Raw genomic sequence first — 14,552 nt, 5'->3', positions numbered from 1 at the left:
GTGATGTTCAATGGTATTTAACCCTTTGCATGCTGGGAAATTTGTCGTCTGCTAAAATGTCTTCTGCTGAATTTCTAAAATTAGCATTTTCTTCGATTTTTTTCAAAGAATATTATCAGAATAGCAAACAGTTTGGATCCTGATGAGACGCCACAGAATGTGGCGTCTCATCTGGATCCAAACTGTTTGCAAAGGCCTTCAAAATTCGGTTCCCGCACTGAAAGGGTTAAATCACTACCTCTGCATGGGCCACAGTAGTACTGTTTGATGTCGTTGGCGTCTGTCTCAGTGATTCCAATACAGTCACCATGGTACCACTCCTCACAGTTGTCACATGCTCTGCAGGGAACCAGGTGAATATGGTTGTCAAAATGTGTTATGAATTTTACATAATTGCAAAACGAAATAAACAATACATCCATATTTTAGGCAATCAAGCAAATTTGTTGAATTGATATAACCTCAAGGAATAAATTGTGTTTATTGAAGGGTGCAGATGGATGAACTGTAAAACAACAGTGTAGGGTTATTGTTTTTATGCAATTGTAATTCTCCTTAGGCCAAAATAAAAAATAGGTCCGTTTCTGGTCTCCTTGGAAAACAGGTCGGTAGGTAGGGATTTTTTTTATTTTTATTTTTGGCGACCCCAATAAAATGTTGAGGGTCGGCGCCGTTTCAGAAGACACGGCCGAGCGACCTGAAACGGACCTATTTTTTATTTTGGCCTTATTGATATCTATACATCCATGAAGTTTCATGTTGATATCTTATGCAGTTTCTGAGATAGAGCCCTGAAAAAATTGTGACAGACCGCTGGACAACTGAAGGACAACACAAAATCTATATCCCTCCATCTTTGACGGGGATAAATAAAAGGTGTTTTGATACTTGGGTAAACTGAGTAATTTAAAAGAAATTTTATTAGAAAGAGGCGGTAAATCCGCCTCTGTATTATAAGGTAAAAAGGCTGGACAACATCTACCAAGCCAACCTCATTCATCTTTGAAAGCCATCCAAAAGTTAAAGAGAACTGGGCATTGGTTGGTGAGTGCTTACATCATGAAGCGGGTACCATCCGTTGACCTGCAGATGCAGTACTTGGTGTCTGGGTCGTCCACATTGTCGATGGTCTTCACAAGCTGATTGACCTTGGCCTTCCGCTCAGGCAGAGAAAACTGGTGGCTGATCTGCTTCTTCTGTGGAATAAGATTTGACGGTACCATAGCTATGGGTCACATAAATGTATTTAAATATTTTCAATTACAAAAAAAAGAAAAACTATTTGACCCCATTTTTAGTGGCTATATAATCCATGGAATTGGTTTCCATACACAATATTTATGTGTATTAAATGCTTAGAATCTGATACAGCTGCTTTTAACCCATTGCATGCTGGGAAATTTGTCGTCTGCTAAAATGTCGTCTGCTGAATTTCTAAAATTAGCTTTTTCTTCGATTTTTTTTCAAAAGAATACTATAAGAATAGCAAACAGTTTGGATCCAGATGAGACGCCACGTTCTGTGGCGTCTCATCTGGATCCAAACTGTTTGCAAAGGCCTTCAAAATTCGGTTCCCGCACTGAAAGAGTTAAAGATTCAAACATCCACGCGATATTGTGGGTTGGGTCCACAGTAATCATATGCAATATTTTAACTATTACACCTTTTTGTGATTTTGATGTTCAAAAGTCACTTGTAGATGCAGATAGTATTCCCGTTAGGTCTTAAGCAGTTGCTACAGATATATCGTATGTACAAAAGGTCTTAAACAATTGAAGCATGGTGCCTATAGGAAAGCCACATAAAAAGCACAATAATGCAATCTTCTCCCTATTTTTTGTTTTGAATAACACAAATTGTGACACAATTAAATACAAATAAGCTGAAAAGCAAAATATACAGATTTGTATGCCCTTGTAATTACTTTTACATATCAAACCATCAATTTCTTAAATCAAACTGAAAATTTCATGAAAATCTGTCAAAAGATAAATGAAACAATTGGAAACTACGCCTTAGGTGTTACAAACAGATTGACGGCACAGATTTCAATGCATGGATTATTAAGTCATTACTTCAAATGACAATACTAATTCTAATGTCACTTCCATACCCTATCAATGATCAATGTGTCACTAGGGCATTCCTATAATATTCTCCAGTTGATTTGCGGAGCAAAAACACATTAAAAACTGAGAGAATTACCAGTATGGCATCATTTAACATGTTTGCATGTTCCTAGTGTGTGAAAAAGGAAGCGTATTACCAATCAAGAAATCTCCAAAGTGTCTTGAAATTTATAAACAGGATTTTCATGTAACATTGTTAACTTGGTATTACACAGAATGTACCTTTTGTTGTCGGAAAAATTCCTCAAATGATCATTTAAACTGAAAATAAAAAGAATGTACCTTTTGTTGTCGGAAAAATTCATCAAACGATCCTTGAAACTGAAAATAAAAAGTTCACATCAAATAAGTATGACATTAAACACCCAAATACTATCAAGTTTAAGCAGCTTAACCCATTTATGCCTAGCGTCTAGAAAAAAGGCCTTGGCAAACAGCGTAGACCCAGATGAGACACCGCATTAGGGTCTGCGCTGTTTGCTTAAAGGAATTTCTGTAAGAAATATTCTGAATATAGAAACAAATATACTAGACATCCCTAATTTTGGAAATACATTGATCCAATTTCGAAGGATGGGAGAGTCCACTAGGCATAAATGGGTTACGTTTGTTTCTACCAGCTTCTAAGTTATATCTTACAGATATACCTACCTGGACGCTATTTATTTATACTGATGTTGTGAAGCGATTTCTTTTGTGTAATTTTATAATAAATTATTGTACTTCTGCACTTCATTAATAATGACGTAATACATGCAGGGATTTTAGAAGATTTCAAAAACCAGGAGTCAAAATGACCCAAGGTATAAAAATAATGAGGTGTCAAAATAAAAATGATAATGGTCAAAATACTGAAGTAACTTGAAATGTTCCTGCATGCATCTTTAAGACTTTAAGGTTTTGTAATAGCTTATTTATCATAGTAATGAATAAAATATGTTCACAAAAACGTTATTATTAGCATAAATGATAATTTGATTTGGTCCTTTTTTCAAGATGGATTGTGGAAAAAAAATGTGTCAAAATGATGCAAGGCTAATTTTTTGCAGGAGTCAAGAATGAGAAAATTGCAACTTGCTTGCATCAAAATAAAGGATTCTGCATCAATTGAAACTACTGACATGTACAATTTATGGACTATTTTGGTACTTAAGATTTGTTAAAGATCATTCTGGAAACCTTATTATCATGTACACTGAGTACAGTTATCAAATAGTGTGCAATCTTCCTGAACTTTTCCAGAAATTTTATATTGTGTGTAATTCTTTTAAACGTCTTGTTCACTTCATCGGACAAACACACAACCCATCACTTTGCATCGTTACACTTGCACAGTTTAAAGATAATGTGAAAAGGATCAAAACTCAATCTTGTGTAATGGTAAAATCACGGACAGGTGCTTATTATCCTAAAAGATACACCAAAAATAACAAGCACACATGACATGAAATGCAGTTTTGTGTGAAAAAAAACAACACCTACATGATTTCCACTTTAAGTTTGATGGCCGATTCCAAATGATGAAAATGCAGTGTTTTTGCAATTATTAATAATTGCAACCAATAAAACCAATAAAATAAAGCTCTTCATATACATCTAAGAGAAAATGTGCATCCAAAGGTATTTAAGGGTAAACTTTGTAGGGGTCTTAATTCACAATTATGGGGATTTTGGTGTTTAAAAACTACACCTAGCTTAAAAACTACACCCTGGGTTTGTTCAAGATTTCCTTTCAGCAAATATTAGTGTTTTTTCCAGGCCTATTTTGTGTGGCGCTGCGCCACTATGTCGTTCTGAAGCCGTTTTCTAAGGCAACAGCCACCATGCGCCCTTATGGATAACATCTTAATTTCCTTGTGACTAAACTTGTAGGCCTAGATGTCTGCAAAATCAGCGTCCATCATCGTCTGTGACGCTCCGAATGAGCTTGATTTACTCCATATATGCAGTTTCCGAAATTAGCTTTGAAAAGTCACATGCCAGTCGGGCCAGTTACTTAAGAATTTTCACATTCCCAACATATTTTTTACATGCTCTAACTTTTTAACCAAAAATATAACAAATCACAACATTTTACTTTTTAGCACTTAAATGCTACACATAGTAAAGCAGAGCACTTGTTTCAATAGTAGTGAATACAATGACAGCTAATCAGTCACTAGAATAAAGACGGTCGATCGTTACATCAGTGCTCTTGAAAAGAGCGTTCTCTTGTGTCCTTGTACCATTTCTTGGCTTCTTTTTTCTCTAAATCATTGTCAATTTTCTATTTTGGAAGTGCTTTACCGGGCTTAGCCCCATCAACATACCTTAGATACGTACTGCATAGCCTCTATGTCGACAATGACATTTGTTGACATTGACAATAACAAAAGCGTATTACTTGATTTAAATAAACGATTCAAAAAGCATTTACACCATGAATATCAAGCAGGCGCTTGTTGTTAAACCAATCGAATTTCATTGTTTTACAACTTGTGTCAAGGTGTTTGTTCGCAAAATTGAAAAAAAGATTTGCAAATATCAAGAAAAACTTACTTTTTTAAAATAAAATGTCAATTGGCTTTGATAATTTACATGCCTTGCCTCGGGCAATCTGTCGTGTGCTAATTTCGAAGACTGTTTATGTGCAAGTCTAATAGAGTATTTTTATTGATAACCAGTAAATTACAGTTTTGTCAGGATATTGTGTTTAATCATCATCATCATCATCTTCAGTAATTGCATCCCTCTAACTAGAGTATTCTCGCAATGAAGTTAAAACTGTGCGTATGCAGCAGATAGGGCAGACTTTAAAAAGACGAAAGGTGTCTCTATTTACATGGTTGAAAAAAACAGGGATCTTGTCTAGAAGGTGTGTGATGCCAGTGACGCCCGGAAGGACTCGGGTGTCAACAGGTCTATCGTGCTCTGTGAGAGGCTGTTCCATAGGATGATGGTGGCAGGAAAGAAGCTGCTCTGGTAACAGGTACTTCTACACTGGACCTGTCTGAAGCGCTGGTTGTGACCCCGGGTGGTGGTTCTAGAGGGCTGAAGATGTGGTCTAAGGGGGATATCCACAAGGTTGTTCTGTATTTTGTACAGCATGGTACATCTTGATACGTTGCCCCTGTGTTGTAAGGTGTTCCAGTTCAAGTCTTGGAGCATGGTAGACAAGCTGCTTGTAGTGGAGTAGTCGTTCTTTACGAGGCGAGCTGCTCTGCGTTGGACCATCTCTAGCCAGGGGTTCTTTTTAGAAAAAGGGGAAGAGGCTGGACGCTGGGTAAAAGGGGAAAATAGGGCGCGAAAGAGACATATTGGCGAAAAAAATAAATAAAATAATGGTTTATTTCAATGTCTATAACTAATCTACAGAGGCATTTCTCTGTCACTAATGATTGTGAGTTTCAAGTCTCGTAGAGGGATTGTCCCCAAATACAGCACCAGGTGTGACAAAGGAAATGTTTGGGCCACTACTGGATCCAAATAGCTCGCAATATTTACACATAAACCCATGTTTAGTTTGACTGTGATATAGCCATGGGTATCGGGATTCGTATTCTTGAGAATTGAAACAACGACTATCTCGTTTTGGTTGCGTTTTGTCTGGCTTGGAAACTAAAGTTGCAGGGGTAGATCTAATTATGGGAAATCTTGACAACTGTTTTTCTGTAATGGGGCCGGGGGATGATGTCAATTTTGATATTTCAGTATCATTATTAATGGGTAGACGATCTAGATCTGCTACAGTATTGGAAGGGGAAAGTGCGACAGCTGCCGAATTTCACTTTCACAATGTTCGATGTCGATTACCTCCGAATCCTGCTGGGTTTCAACGGTTTTTGATGAATCATTTTTAAAAATGCGTCGATGGGTTTAGTATTTGCCGAGTCTGAACGTTTTATTTTTTTCGTGTATGAACACCAATTGTGAGAATTTTTCTGTTTTCACATCTTGGCTCTTTTATAACCCGGATGAAAATTCGACAGGTTTCCGGTAATTAATTGACGAAATACCCTTCTCGCACCAGACCGGAATCCAGTGAAATAGTCAGGTGATTATTGCGGTCAGTTGCCCGGATAAAATTTCCATGACGTATTTATTTAATTGCTATATTTAGAATCACTGGGGTTCCCAGTTTTGTGTGTTCGTCCGGAGAGAGAGAGAGAGAGCGAGATCGTGGAACAAATTGGATAAGTGTCGACTCACCCAAAGGAAAAAAAATATCTTTGAGGGGAAAATATTATATTTTGGTTAGAAATTACATTCTTAGAGGGAAAATTGTATTTTGAGAGGAAAACATTCTGGTAGGGGAAGACACCGAATATCAGCGTCACTTCCTTAGTAAAAAAAAACCTGCTAGCTGTTTGGATTGGTTGACTTGGTGTGGAGACCAGACTGATGATGCATTTTCTATGATGGGACGGACGTATGTGATGTAGGCTTTTGATTTGGAGTCTGATGATCCTGGCTTGATGTTACCACGGAGAAAAGAGAGGGTTGAGTTGGCTTTCTTAGTGATGTTATCTATGTGGGGTCCCCAGTTAAGGTCGTGGCTTATTGTTACACCAAGGTATTTGGCTGAGTTAATTTACTTTAGGAGTTTAGGTTGATTCCATGAATGCTGTATGTAGATTTGATTGGGTTTTTCTTCTTAGTGATGTGGATTACTTCGCACTTGTCCGGGTTGAAGGCCATTTGCCAGTCTTCTTCCCAGATCTGAAGGTTATATAGGCAGGGCTTTTTTTCCGTCTTTGCGATTGGCCGTGGACGGACATTTCATAATTTTGACACGGCCAATTCACAAACCTGACATGGCCGTGAATATTTACAAAAACGGCCGTTTTAAATCGTGAAAAACGGACTTTTTGTGCTCAAAACTGTCAAAAACGGCCATTTCGGAACAGAAATAAAGGTTTCATAACCTTGTTTTTAGTTCCGAATTCGCGAAAAACTGTTGACTCGCGTTACCGATGTTTGTTTGTTTTAATCGATTTTAAAGTGTTGTGTAACCGGTGAAACCGGCGTAAATAGTAAAAGCTCTGCCCAGCAACGTCACTATAAAAAATGGCGACGCCGAACGCTCTCTACTACACGAAGAAAATTAAAAAAAACGCAAAATAATCCCGATTTATTTAAATTTGGGATAACAGTAAAGAAACAAAAGCTTTCTACAGAAGGGTAAGATTTGAAACATGCACATTGATAACATTATAAGGAAAGTCATTTGATAAAAGTGAAAGTATCTGCCGCGGCTTATGTATTGATGGAAGCTAGTCAAAACGGCCCCTAGTCAAAACGTCCCCTAGTATTGATGACCGAGACTTGTTATTCGTATCTGTTTACGATTGGAAATCTTGGTTAAAGTACATGTAATAATGTGGTTTTTTCATATATATTTTTTTCATTTAAATGCATATTCATGACACATATTCATGATTCAAACTTTGTATGTAGTCTATTTATGCTTTGTGAAAAAATGTGAAAAATAAAATAACTTGTTTACATTTCTTACAAAAGTACTGTTTTTCAATGTATACCTAATGTTTCAGATCAAATGACAACCTCCCAGGGAGATCATCATACACTGGCAAGGGTCAGGCTCACAGAACATGAAAATTATCATGAAGAAGGAATTTTCCTCTTCAGATTTTGAGAGAATTATTGACATTTTCAAGAGTAAAAAGAACAGAGTTCTAAAGCTGTAAAGTCCAGAACATGTCTGAGATATGTGCCCTTGAAATGTTCTATGTTTATAAATGTTATTCCTGTGGTAAAGAATTGTTGGGACCAGGTATTTTAGTTGCATTTGGTACATGAATAATTTTTTGCAAATCAGATATATGTATATGTGTTGTTATTGTATCAAATACAGTATTCATAGAAGGAAAATATGCCTTTATTGCATTATTTAAGGAAATTTTGATAATATTCAAGTGTTTAACATGCTTTAGCTATGCTAATGCATTGAACTTTGAATTTCACAATTTAAAGAAGTTCGCGACTCGTTTTTTCACAATTTTAAGAAGTTTGCGACTCATTTTTTCACAAAGTGAGGGGCCAGGGCCGCTTCACAAAGTCAGGAAAAAAAGCCCTGATATAGGTCTTGTTGGAGTGTGTCAACATCTGACTGGCTATCTATAATCCGGTAGAGTAAGCAGTCGTCAGTGAACAGTCTGGCTGTAGAGGAGGTTTTGCTGAGCAGGTCGTTGATGTAGGCTAGAAAGAGTAGGGGGCCTAATACTGTACCCTGGGGTACTCCGGATGTGACTGGGGCTGACGAAGATGTTGCGTTCTCTAGGACAACCTGTTGGGTTCGGTTTGACAGGAAGTCTTCAATCCAGTCTAGGACATTCCCTCTGACACCGTAGTTGTTGAGTTTTTGAAGGAGGCGTTGGTGAGGTACCTTGTCGAAAGCTTTAGAAAAATCGAGTAGGATTGCATCTATTTGTTTGTTCTTGTCAAGGCCCTTATCTAAGTCGTTAATTGTAAGGATGAGTTGAGTTTCGCATGAGCGTCGTTTCCTGAAGCCATGTTGACTGTCTGATAAGATATTGAAGTGTTCGAAGTGAGAGATGATGTTCCTGTGGATGATATGTTCAAGGATTTTACAGGTGACAGACGTCAAGGAGATTGGGCGGTAGTTGGAAGGATCTGAGGGGTTTCCCTTCTTGAAGACTGGTGCCACAAGAGCTGACTTCCAATCGTCAGGTATGCTGCCTTTATCAATAGAGAGTTGGAAGAATGACGTTAGGCCTGGTGCAAGTTCTTCAGTGCCAAGTTTCAGTAGTCTAGTTGGTATTTTGTCAGGTCCCGCTGCTTTGTGCGGCTTAAGGTTTGACAGGAGTTTCAGAACGCCATTTTTGGTAACAAGAATTGGCTTTAATGTTGGAGTGTTTTGGTCTTGGAGAGTAGGGAAGTGAGTAGTATTTTCTTTGGTGAATACAGATGAGAACTGTCTGTTTAAGATGTCGGCTTTCTTGGCATTATCGCTTTGTTTGAGTCTGTCTTCTTTCAGGGGGAAACTCCACAGTTGTCTTTTCTCCTGGACTTGATGTAATTCCAAAAGGTGTTTTTGTTTTCATGGTTGTCAGACAGCATGTCGGCTATGTGCTTGTCATGTGTTGATCGGCACAGTCTTTGGGACGCCTGCTTCACTTTCTTTAATTTTTGCCCAGTCGTTGGGGTCATTTGCTTGCTTGGCTCGTCTGAATAGGCGTTTTTTCAGGCGAGTAGATTTTCTGATTTCCCGGTTGATCCAGGGTTGGTCGAACATTGGGAAGAAAGACATGAGGGAACATCGTCTTGGATAATTTTCTGGCAACCGTCACTAAAAAGTTTCCAGGTACTATTAATGTCTTGAGTGGCACTGACACAGTCTATGATGGATTGTGAAAGAGACAAACATTTGGTCCTGATGTTCTCCATATTGGCTTTGCTCCACATGAGGATGGTACGTTTGGCTGGTTTCTTTCGCGGAGCGCTGATGTTGGTGTCAACGAAGGTTGCATGGTGGTCGCTTATTCCAGGTATGGCTGTACAGCGATTTATCAGAGATGGACAATTGGTGTAGAAAAGGTCTAGAGTATTTTGACCACCTGTTGGAAAGTCGATAATTTGGCTTAAGCCGGTGTCGTGCTCCATGATGAGGTATAATTCGTTGATTATACGTCTGTATTGGTGACCATGAATGGTGTTGTGCTGCCAGTCAATGTCTGGGAGGTTGAAATCGCCCGCTATCCAAATGACTGCTTCCTTGAACATCTTGCACACTCAGTTTATGCAATCGATCAGTTCTAATGTGTAGTTTTCATTGTTGTTTGTTGTTCTGTATGCGGAGCCAACAATGACAGTTTGTTTGTTGATACACTCAATTTTTCGAAATATGATGTCATAGTTTGTATCTATTTCTACCGGTACACTTATGATGTTGTTTTTGATGAGGATCATGCTGCCGCCATATCCATCAGGACGGTCCTTTCGGAAGATTTCGTATTCTGTGTTTGGAGGTAACACTTCAGCGTCTGTGATGGTACTCTTCAACCATGTCTCGCATCCGCAAACAATGTCACTGGAAACAGAGTCAAGGAAATTCCAGAAGTTAGCTTTCTTGTTGGCACTGGTTACGCTTTGGATGTTGAGACTGGCAACCGTGATGTTGTTCGTCCGTAGTTTATTGCGTTGTTTCTTTCTAGGGCTGGAGCAGAGAGGTGTATTGTTGTCCAACTCGTGTGAGGAGCATGAAGATCTTGATATACTTGAGATGTTGAAGATGTTACAGCTTGGGCTGAGTGGGCTTGGAGGTTCGGATATATCTGTGCTTAGAATAGAATGCAGGCTAAATGTTCTTGGTTAAGCGCGTCAGGGATACTACTGTATGTAGATTGGAAGAGGCTTGATGCAAAGTTGGGTACACCGCAGGAAACACAGGTGAAACTCATGTCCAACTTGGTATGTGGCAAGTAAACAGCGTCACTCATATGAATACAGCTTGAGTGATACCATGTTTCGCAGTCGTCACAGCAAATAGCCTGTTTATTCCAGTTACACTCTTTCTGGCAAACAGCACAATAACACGTTAAGTAATTAATGACTTTTTAAGCACTGTGACTAAAATGACTAAGCATGTTTGCTTTGAAACTAATTTAGAGGAAATATCAATTCTAAATCATTTGCAATGTTATTTTTTGTTTGCAACTGGGTTAGAGTGTTTGACTAACATTCTGGAGGTTGTGGCTTCAATCCCCCGCTTGAGCCCCATATTTTCACTATAGCTCCATGCCCCTATGCCATCCTAAGAAAAACACAAGTGACAAGCAAACATTCCTATTAAAAGCAAAACTGAGTCCTGGAATAGCAATATCTTGATCAATGGAACGAAAGTTGAAACGTTTTGTGCATCTCATTGTTGGCCCAAACACATTATTATCAAGCACCGTTTACGCTGAGTTTGAACAACGCAGTATGATTTAATATAATATGATGTCAGTAAAACAATGCTTTACCGTCATTTTATCCCGTGGAACACGCTTTAAATCGTCGCAAACTAGTTGTATATCTCTGCTTTTACTGTTTTCACCACCTTTCGGTGCGTACTACGTCATTGCTTTATGCGCCAGTGAAAAGGTTGAATTACACTAATTTTTATTGTCATAGGGTCCCATTACAATCTCCACGCAGCCTGTCGTTTCATACTCTCACATTCTGGATCCAGTCAGATATTTGCCCGGACGTTGGGTCCGATGATAAAACTGCCAAACTTCACTTTTCGAGCCTTTCCAATATATCCGATTGTGCATGCCTTGTAGCAATTTAAAGATGGATCTGCCGTTTGAAATAATTTCAATACAAAGACACATACAGTACTGTACACCCAACTTCTACGAAAATCCATCTCCACTGAATGCAGATAACGATAAAAACAATGTTTTGGCAGCCTTATTTAAAGCCCCATACAAAGAGTACAGACTTATTTAAGTGGATATTTTAGTTGACCTCCTATAAAAGACATCAACATACTCAAGACACATAAATTGAACATTAGAAATAACCACATAAGACATGTATCCGATTTTAAATTTCTTGTGTGCATACGAATAGAATAGGGTCGCTTGAGAAATGAACACCACAATTCAATACTAGATTACAGAGACACACATAAAATAAACGCTATTATGAGTTTTCATCGTATATTTTTTTTATCAACTCAGTAGTGTACATACAAAACAATAACACAAGCGCTCTCTGATTTTCATCTACATGTACTTAAGTGCTTAACAACATATTCTTATAAAAAAATGTTTGCAGGGGTGAGTTTAATTAAATCAGGGCGAGTTATTAAGAAATAAAATGAACGAGTCCCGGTATCTATGTTTTTTTTTCTAGATATTTTTATCATTTGTGTCAAATTTGTGTGTGTATAACAAATTAAATAACTATTGTTTAATCATATTAAATATCTATAAATAAAGATCTATAAATGTGTATTACTTGTATGATACCTGTAGGATGGTTTTCGGACTCGTATGTAAGGACAACCTCCTTTTGAGCCATCCGCCATGCGAACTTAGTATAGTTTGCTGTTAAGATACTTAACAGCATATTTTTCCTTTAGTACTCATACAACCTATTTTCTTGCCAGTGTTTATCTAAGCGTTTTTTTTTATGCTACTCAGGGTTTCTGCATCCACATGTTGGGATAAACTGTTCCATACATTAATAGCTCTTTAGGAGAATTGCTTCAGTGTAAATGGAAGTGCACATCTTGGTTTTTCAATATTCAAGGAGTGTTCTCTTCTGATGAATAAAAGTAGTAAACAAATCAACAGGGCAATCGTCAAGCTTTAATGTCTTCATAGATCTTTGATCATAAAAATGCACGTTAACGTTATTGCACACGTTTAAGCTAATACCGGTAATAGTGAGCTGGCGAATCGTTATTAAATCAGAGAGGATTCGTTATGAAATAAGGGGCATGTTGTTATGAGATTATGGGCAAATATAATGGGGAACGAGTCATTGTGCATTTAGATAAGAGCGCCACTCCATTCCAAACAACTAGTTGTATGTAACCGCTTGAAATATTATCTCCCTTAATTAAAATAATGTCATTGATTTTACTGTGTCATTAAGCGGTTACTTTGAATGACAGCATATTGGTAATTCGCATAAGCAGCAACATCACTCTATCATACGGTATTTCATTATTACATAAGCAGTTATTTAAATAGGCTGAAGATGCTGACTGTTGTCGGTCTGTTACCAATCAAGTTATTAGATAGTTAAAAGATGACAGAATTGCAGAATTGTCAACTGGTTCAGGATCTTACTCAGTCCTTATTTTTTCATCCATTTTGACCATTATCGACAGCAGAAATTGATATTGGCATAAAGCAGAACAAACTAAACCAAGTGAGTGAATAAGGAGGTAGTTGCAGCATCTGAGCTCCTATGGTTGATTGAACCCGCGACTTTCAGATAGGTAGTCAGACGCTAAAGAGCTAGCCCTACAGCAAATCTGTTGGAAGTGACCTTATTTCACTACACTCTTCCCCCTCTTAATGTTTCAAGGCCCAGACACGCCCGCTACAGCATGTCTTGCATCCACATGGCCCACCAAGAGACCATTAAACAGCTCACACTTTCTGAATTGTTTGCCTTGTCGCCATTTTAGTGAAAAATCCTGCGCTCCAATGGGGGATTGAACCCGCGACTTCCAGAGTGGTAGTCAGACACTCTAACCACGTCCCTAAAGAGCTAGCCCAACAGCAAGGCTGTTGGAAGTGACCTTGTTTCACTAGACTTTTCCCCCTTTTAATGTTTCAAGGCCCAGACACGCCCATTACAGCATGTCTTGCATCCGCATGACCCATCTAGAAACCCATGGCCCTTGCTACACTTTGGGGGATTAGGGCCGGGGCCCTTAAAGGGGGGAATTTTGCGTCGTTTTGGGTGAAAAGGGGAATTTCAGAAGATCTTTTCACCAACCATTCAGCACTTAAAATTGCTATATTTTAATGTAATTTACATAAATATTTACATTTAATCAAAGGTTAATAGCACAATACCAGCTGGCAACTAAGGTATAAAAGTAAAAAGAAAAAAAACTTTTTAAAAATCTTTTTTGAGGGGGGAATTTTTAGCTGAATTAGGGGAAAAAAGTATACTATTTTAAGGGGGAATGGGGCCGAATTTCGGCCCCAAAAACGGCCAAATGAGGGCCCTGAAACCATTAAACAGCTCACACCCACTTTTTGAATTGTTCGCCTCTTCGCCATTATAGTGAAAATCCTGAGCTCAAACGGGGATTGAACCCGCAACTTTCAGAGTGGAAGTCAGACACTCTGACCTCGTCACAAAAGAGCTAGCCCAACAGCAAGGCTGTTGGAAGTGACCATAAATCACTACAAATCCAACTTCCAGCTATTGACCCTCTGGGTCTCTGGGAGTTGCAACTGAAAATGGCTTTTTTCAAGTAATATCGCTGCCTGGAATTGAGGAGCACTTTAATTATTAGCAACATTAACTATTTTCTTGCATAAATAAACACAAACAAATCATAAATATATCACTAATGCACAAATTAAACCAACTGACATGATATGGTGTGCTCGCTTAGTAGTACTATTAATCCAAAGTTTTAAACATATCAAAAGTTAATGAACATTTGTAAATTTTTGCAATGGACAACACCTAGTATTTCAAATTCAAAAATACCCTATTGATCTCCAGAATCCTACCGAGCTAGATCTTGTGACTAATCATCCAATTGTAATACATAAACATCTCTGAAATCTCTGTTAGATAGATCAAATCATCAATTAAAAACTTCAGCTTTTGTTTTGATAACGTTTTTTATGCCCCCGGATTGAAAGATCGGGGGTATATTGTTTTTGGCCTGTCTGTCTGTCTGTCCGTCCGTCCATCCGTCCGTCACAAAACTTT

General features: G+C 38.2%; 2 protein-coding genes across 8 annotated transcripts in view; one reads left to right on the top strand and one right to left on the bottom strand.

Annotated features, from left to right (window-relative positions):
- LOC127880508 (CXXC-type zinc finger protein 1-like) overlaps positions 1-11,211 on the bottom strand; it is a 45,325-nt gene extending 34,114 nt beyond the window's left edge. For 3 of the 4 annotated variants that reach the window (XM_052427814.1, XM_052427815.1, XM_052427816.1), the window contains exons 1-4: positions 11,114-11,211; positions 2,412-2,450; positions 1,057-1,196; positions 239-339 (exon numbers count right to left, since the gene is read on the bottom strand). In XM_052427814.1, the coding sequence (XP_052283774.1) occupies positions 239-339; positions 1,057-1,196; positions 2,412-2,450; positions 11,114-11,119 (286 nt within the window). In that variant the 5' untranslated portion in view covers positions 11,120-11,211. Of the gene's footprint in view, positions 1-238; positions 340-1,056; positions 1,197-2,351; positions 2,392-2,411; positions 2,451-11,113 lie in introns of those variants that run through there. The other variant, XM_052427817.1, reaches the window with a different exon arrangement.
- A 1,484-nt stretch (positions 11,212-12,695) lies between these two features.
- Positions 12,696-14,552, top strand: part of LOC127880525 (centromere protein P-like) — a 56,535-nt gene continuing 54,678 nt past the window's right edge. For 2 of the 4 annotated variants that reach the window (XM_052427838.1, XM_052427841.1), the window contains exon 1: positions 12,696-12,803. The gene's annotated coding sequence lies outside the window, so the exon portion shown is untranslated. Of the gene's footprint in view, positions 12,804-12,845; positions 13,020-14,552 lie in introns of those variants that run through there. The other 2 variants (XM_052427840.1, XM_052427839.1) reach the window with 2 other exon arrangements.

This window comes from Dreissena polymorpha, chromosome 5 (assembly GCF_020536995.1).
Source record: "Dreissena polymorpha isolate Duluth1 chromosome 5, UMN_Dpol_1.0, whole genome shotgun sequence".
NCBI lineage: Eukaryota > Metazoa > Mollusca > Bivalvia > Myida > Dreissenidae > Dreissena > Dreissena polymorpha.
Note: the sequence above shows the minus strand (reverse complement) of the source record. Positions and strands in the feature narration are given on the sequence as shown.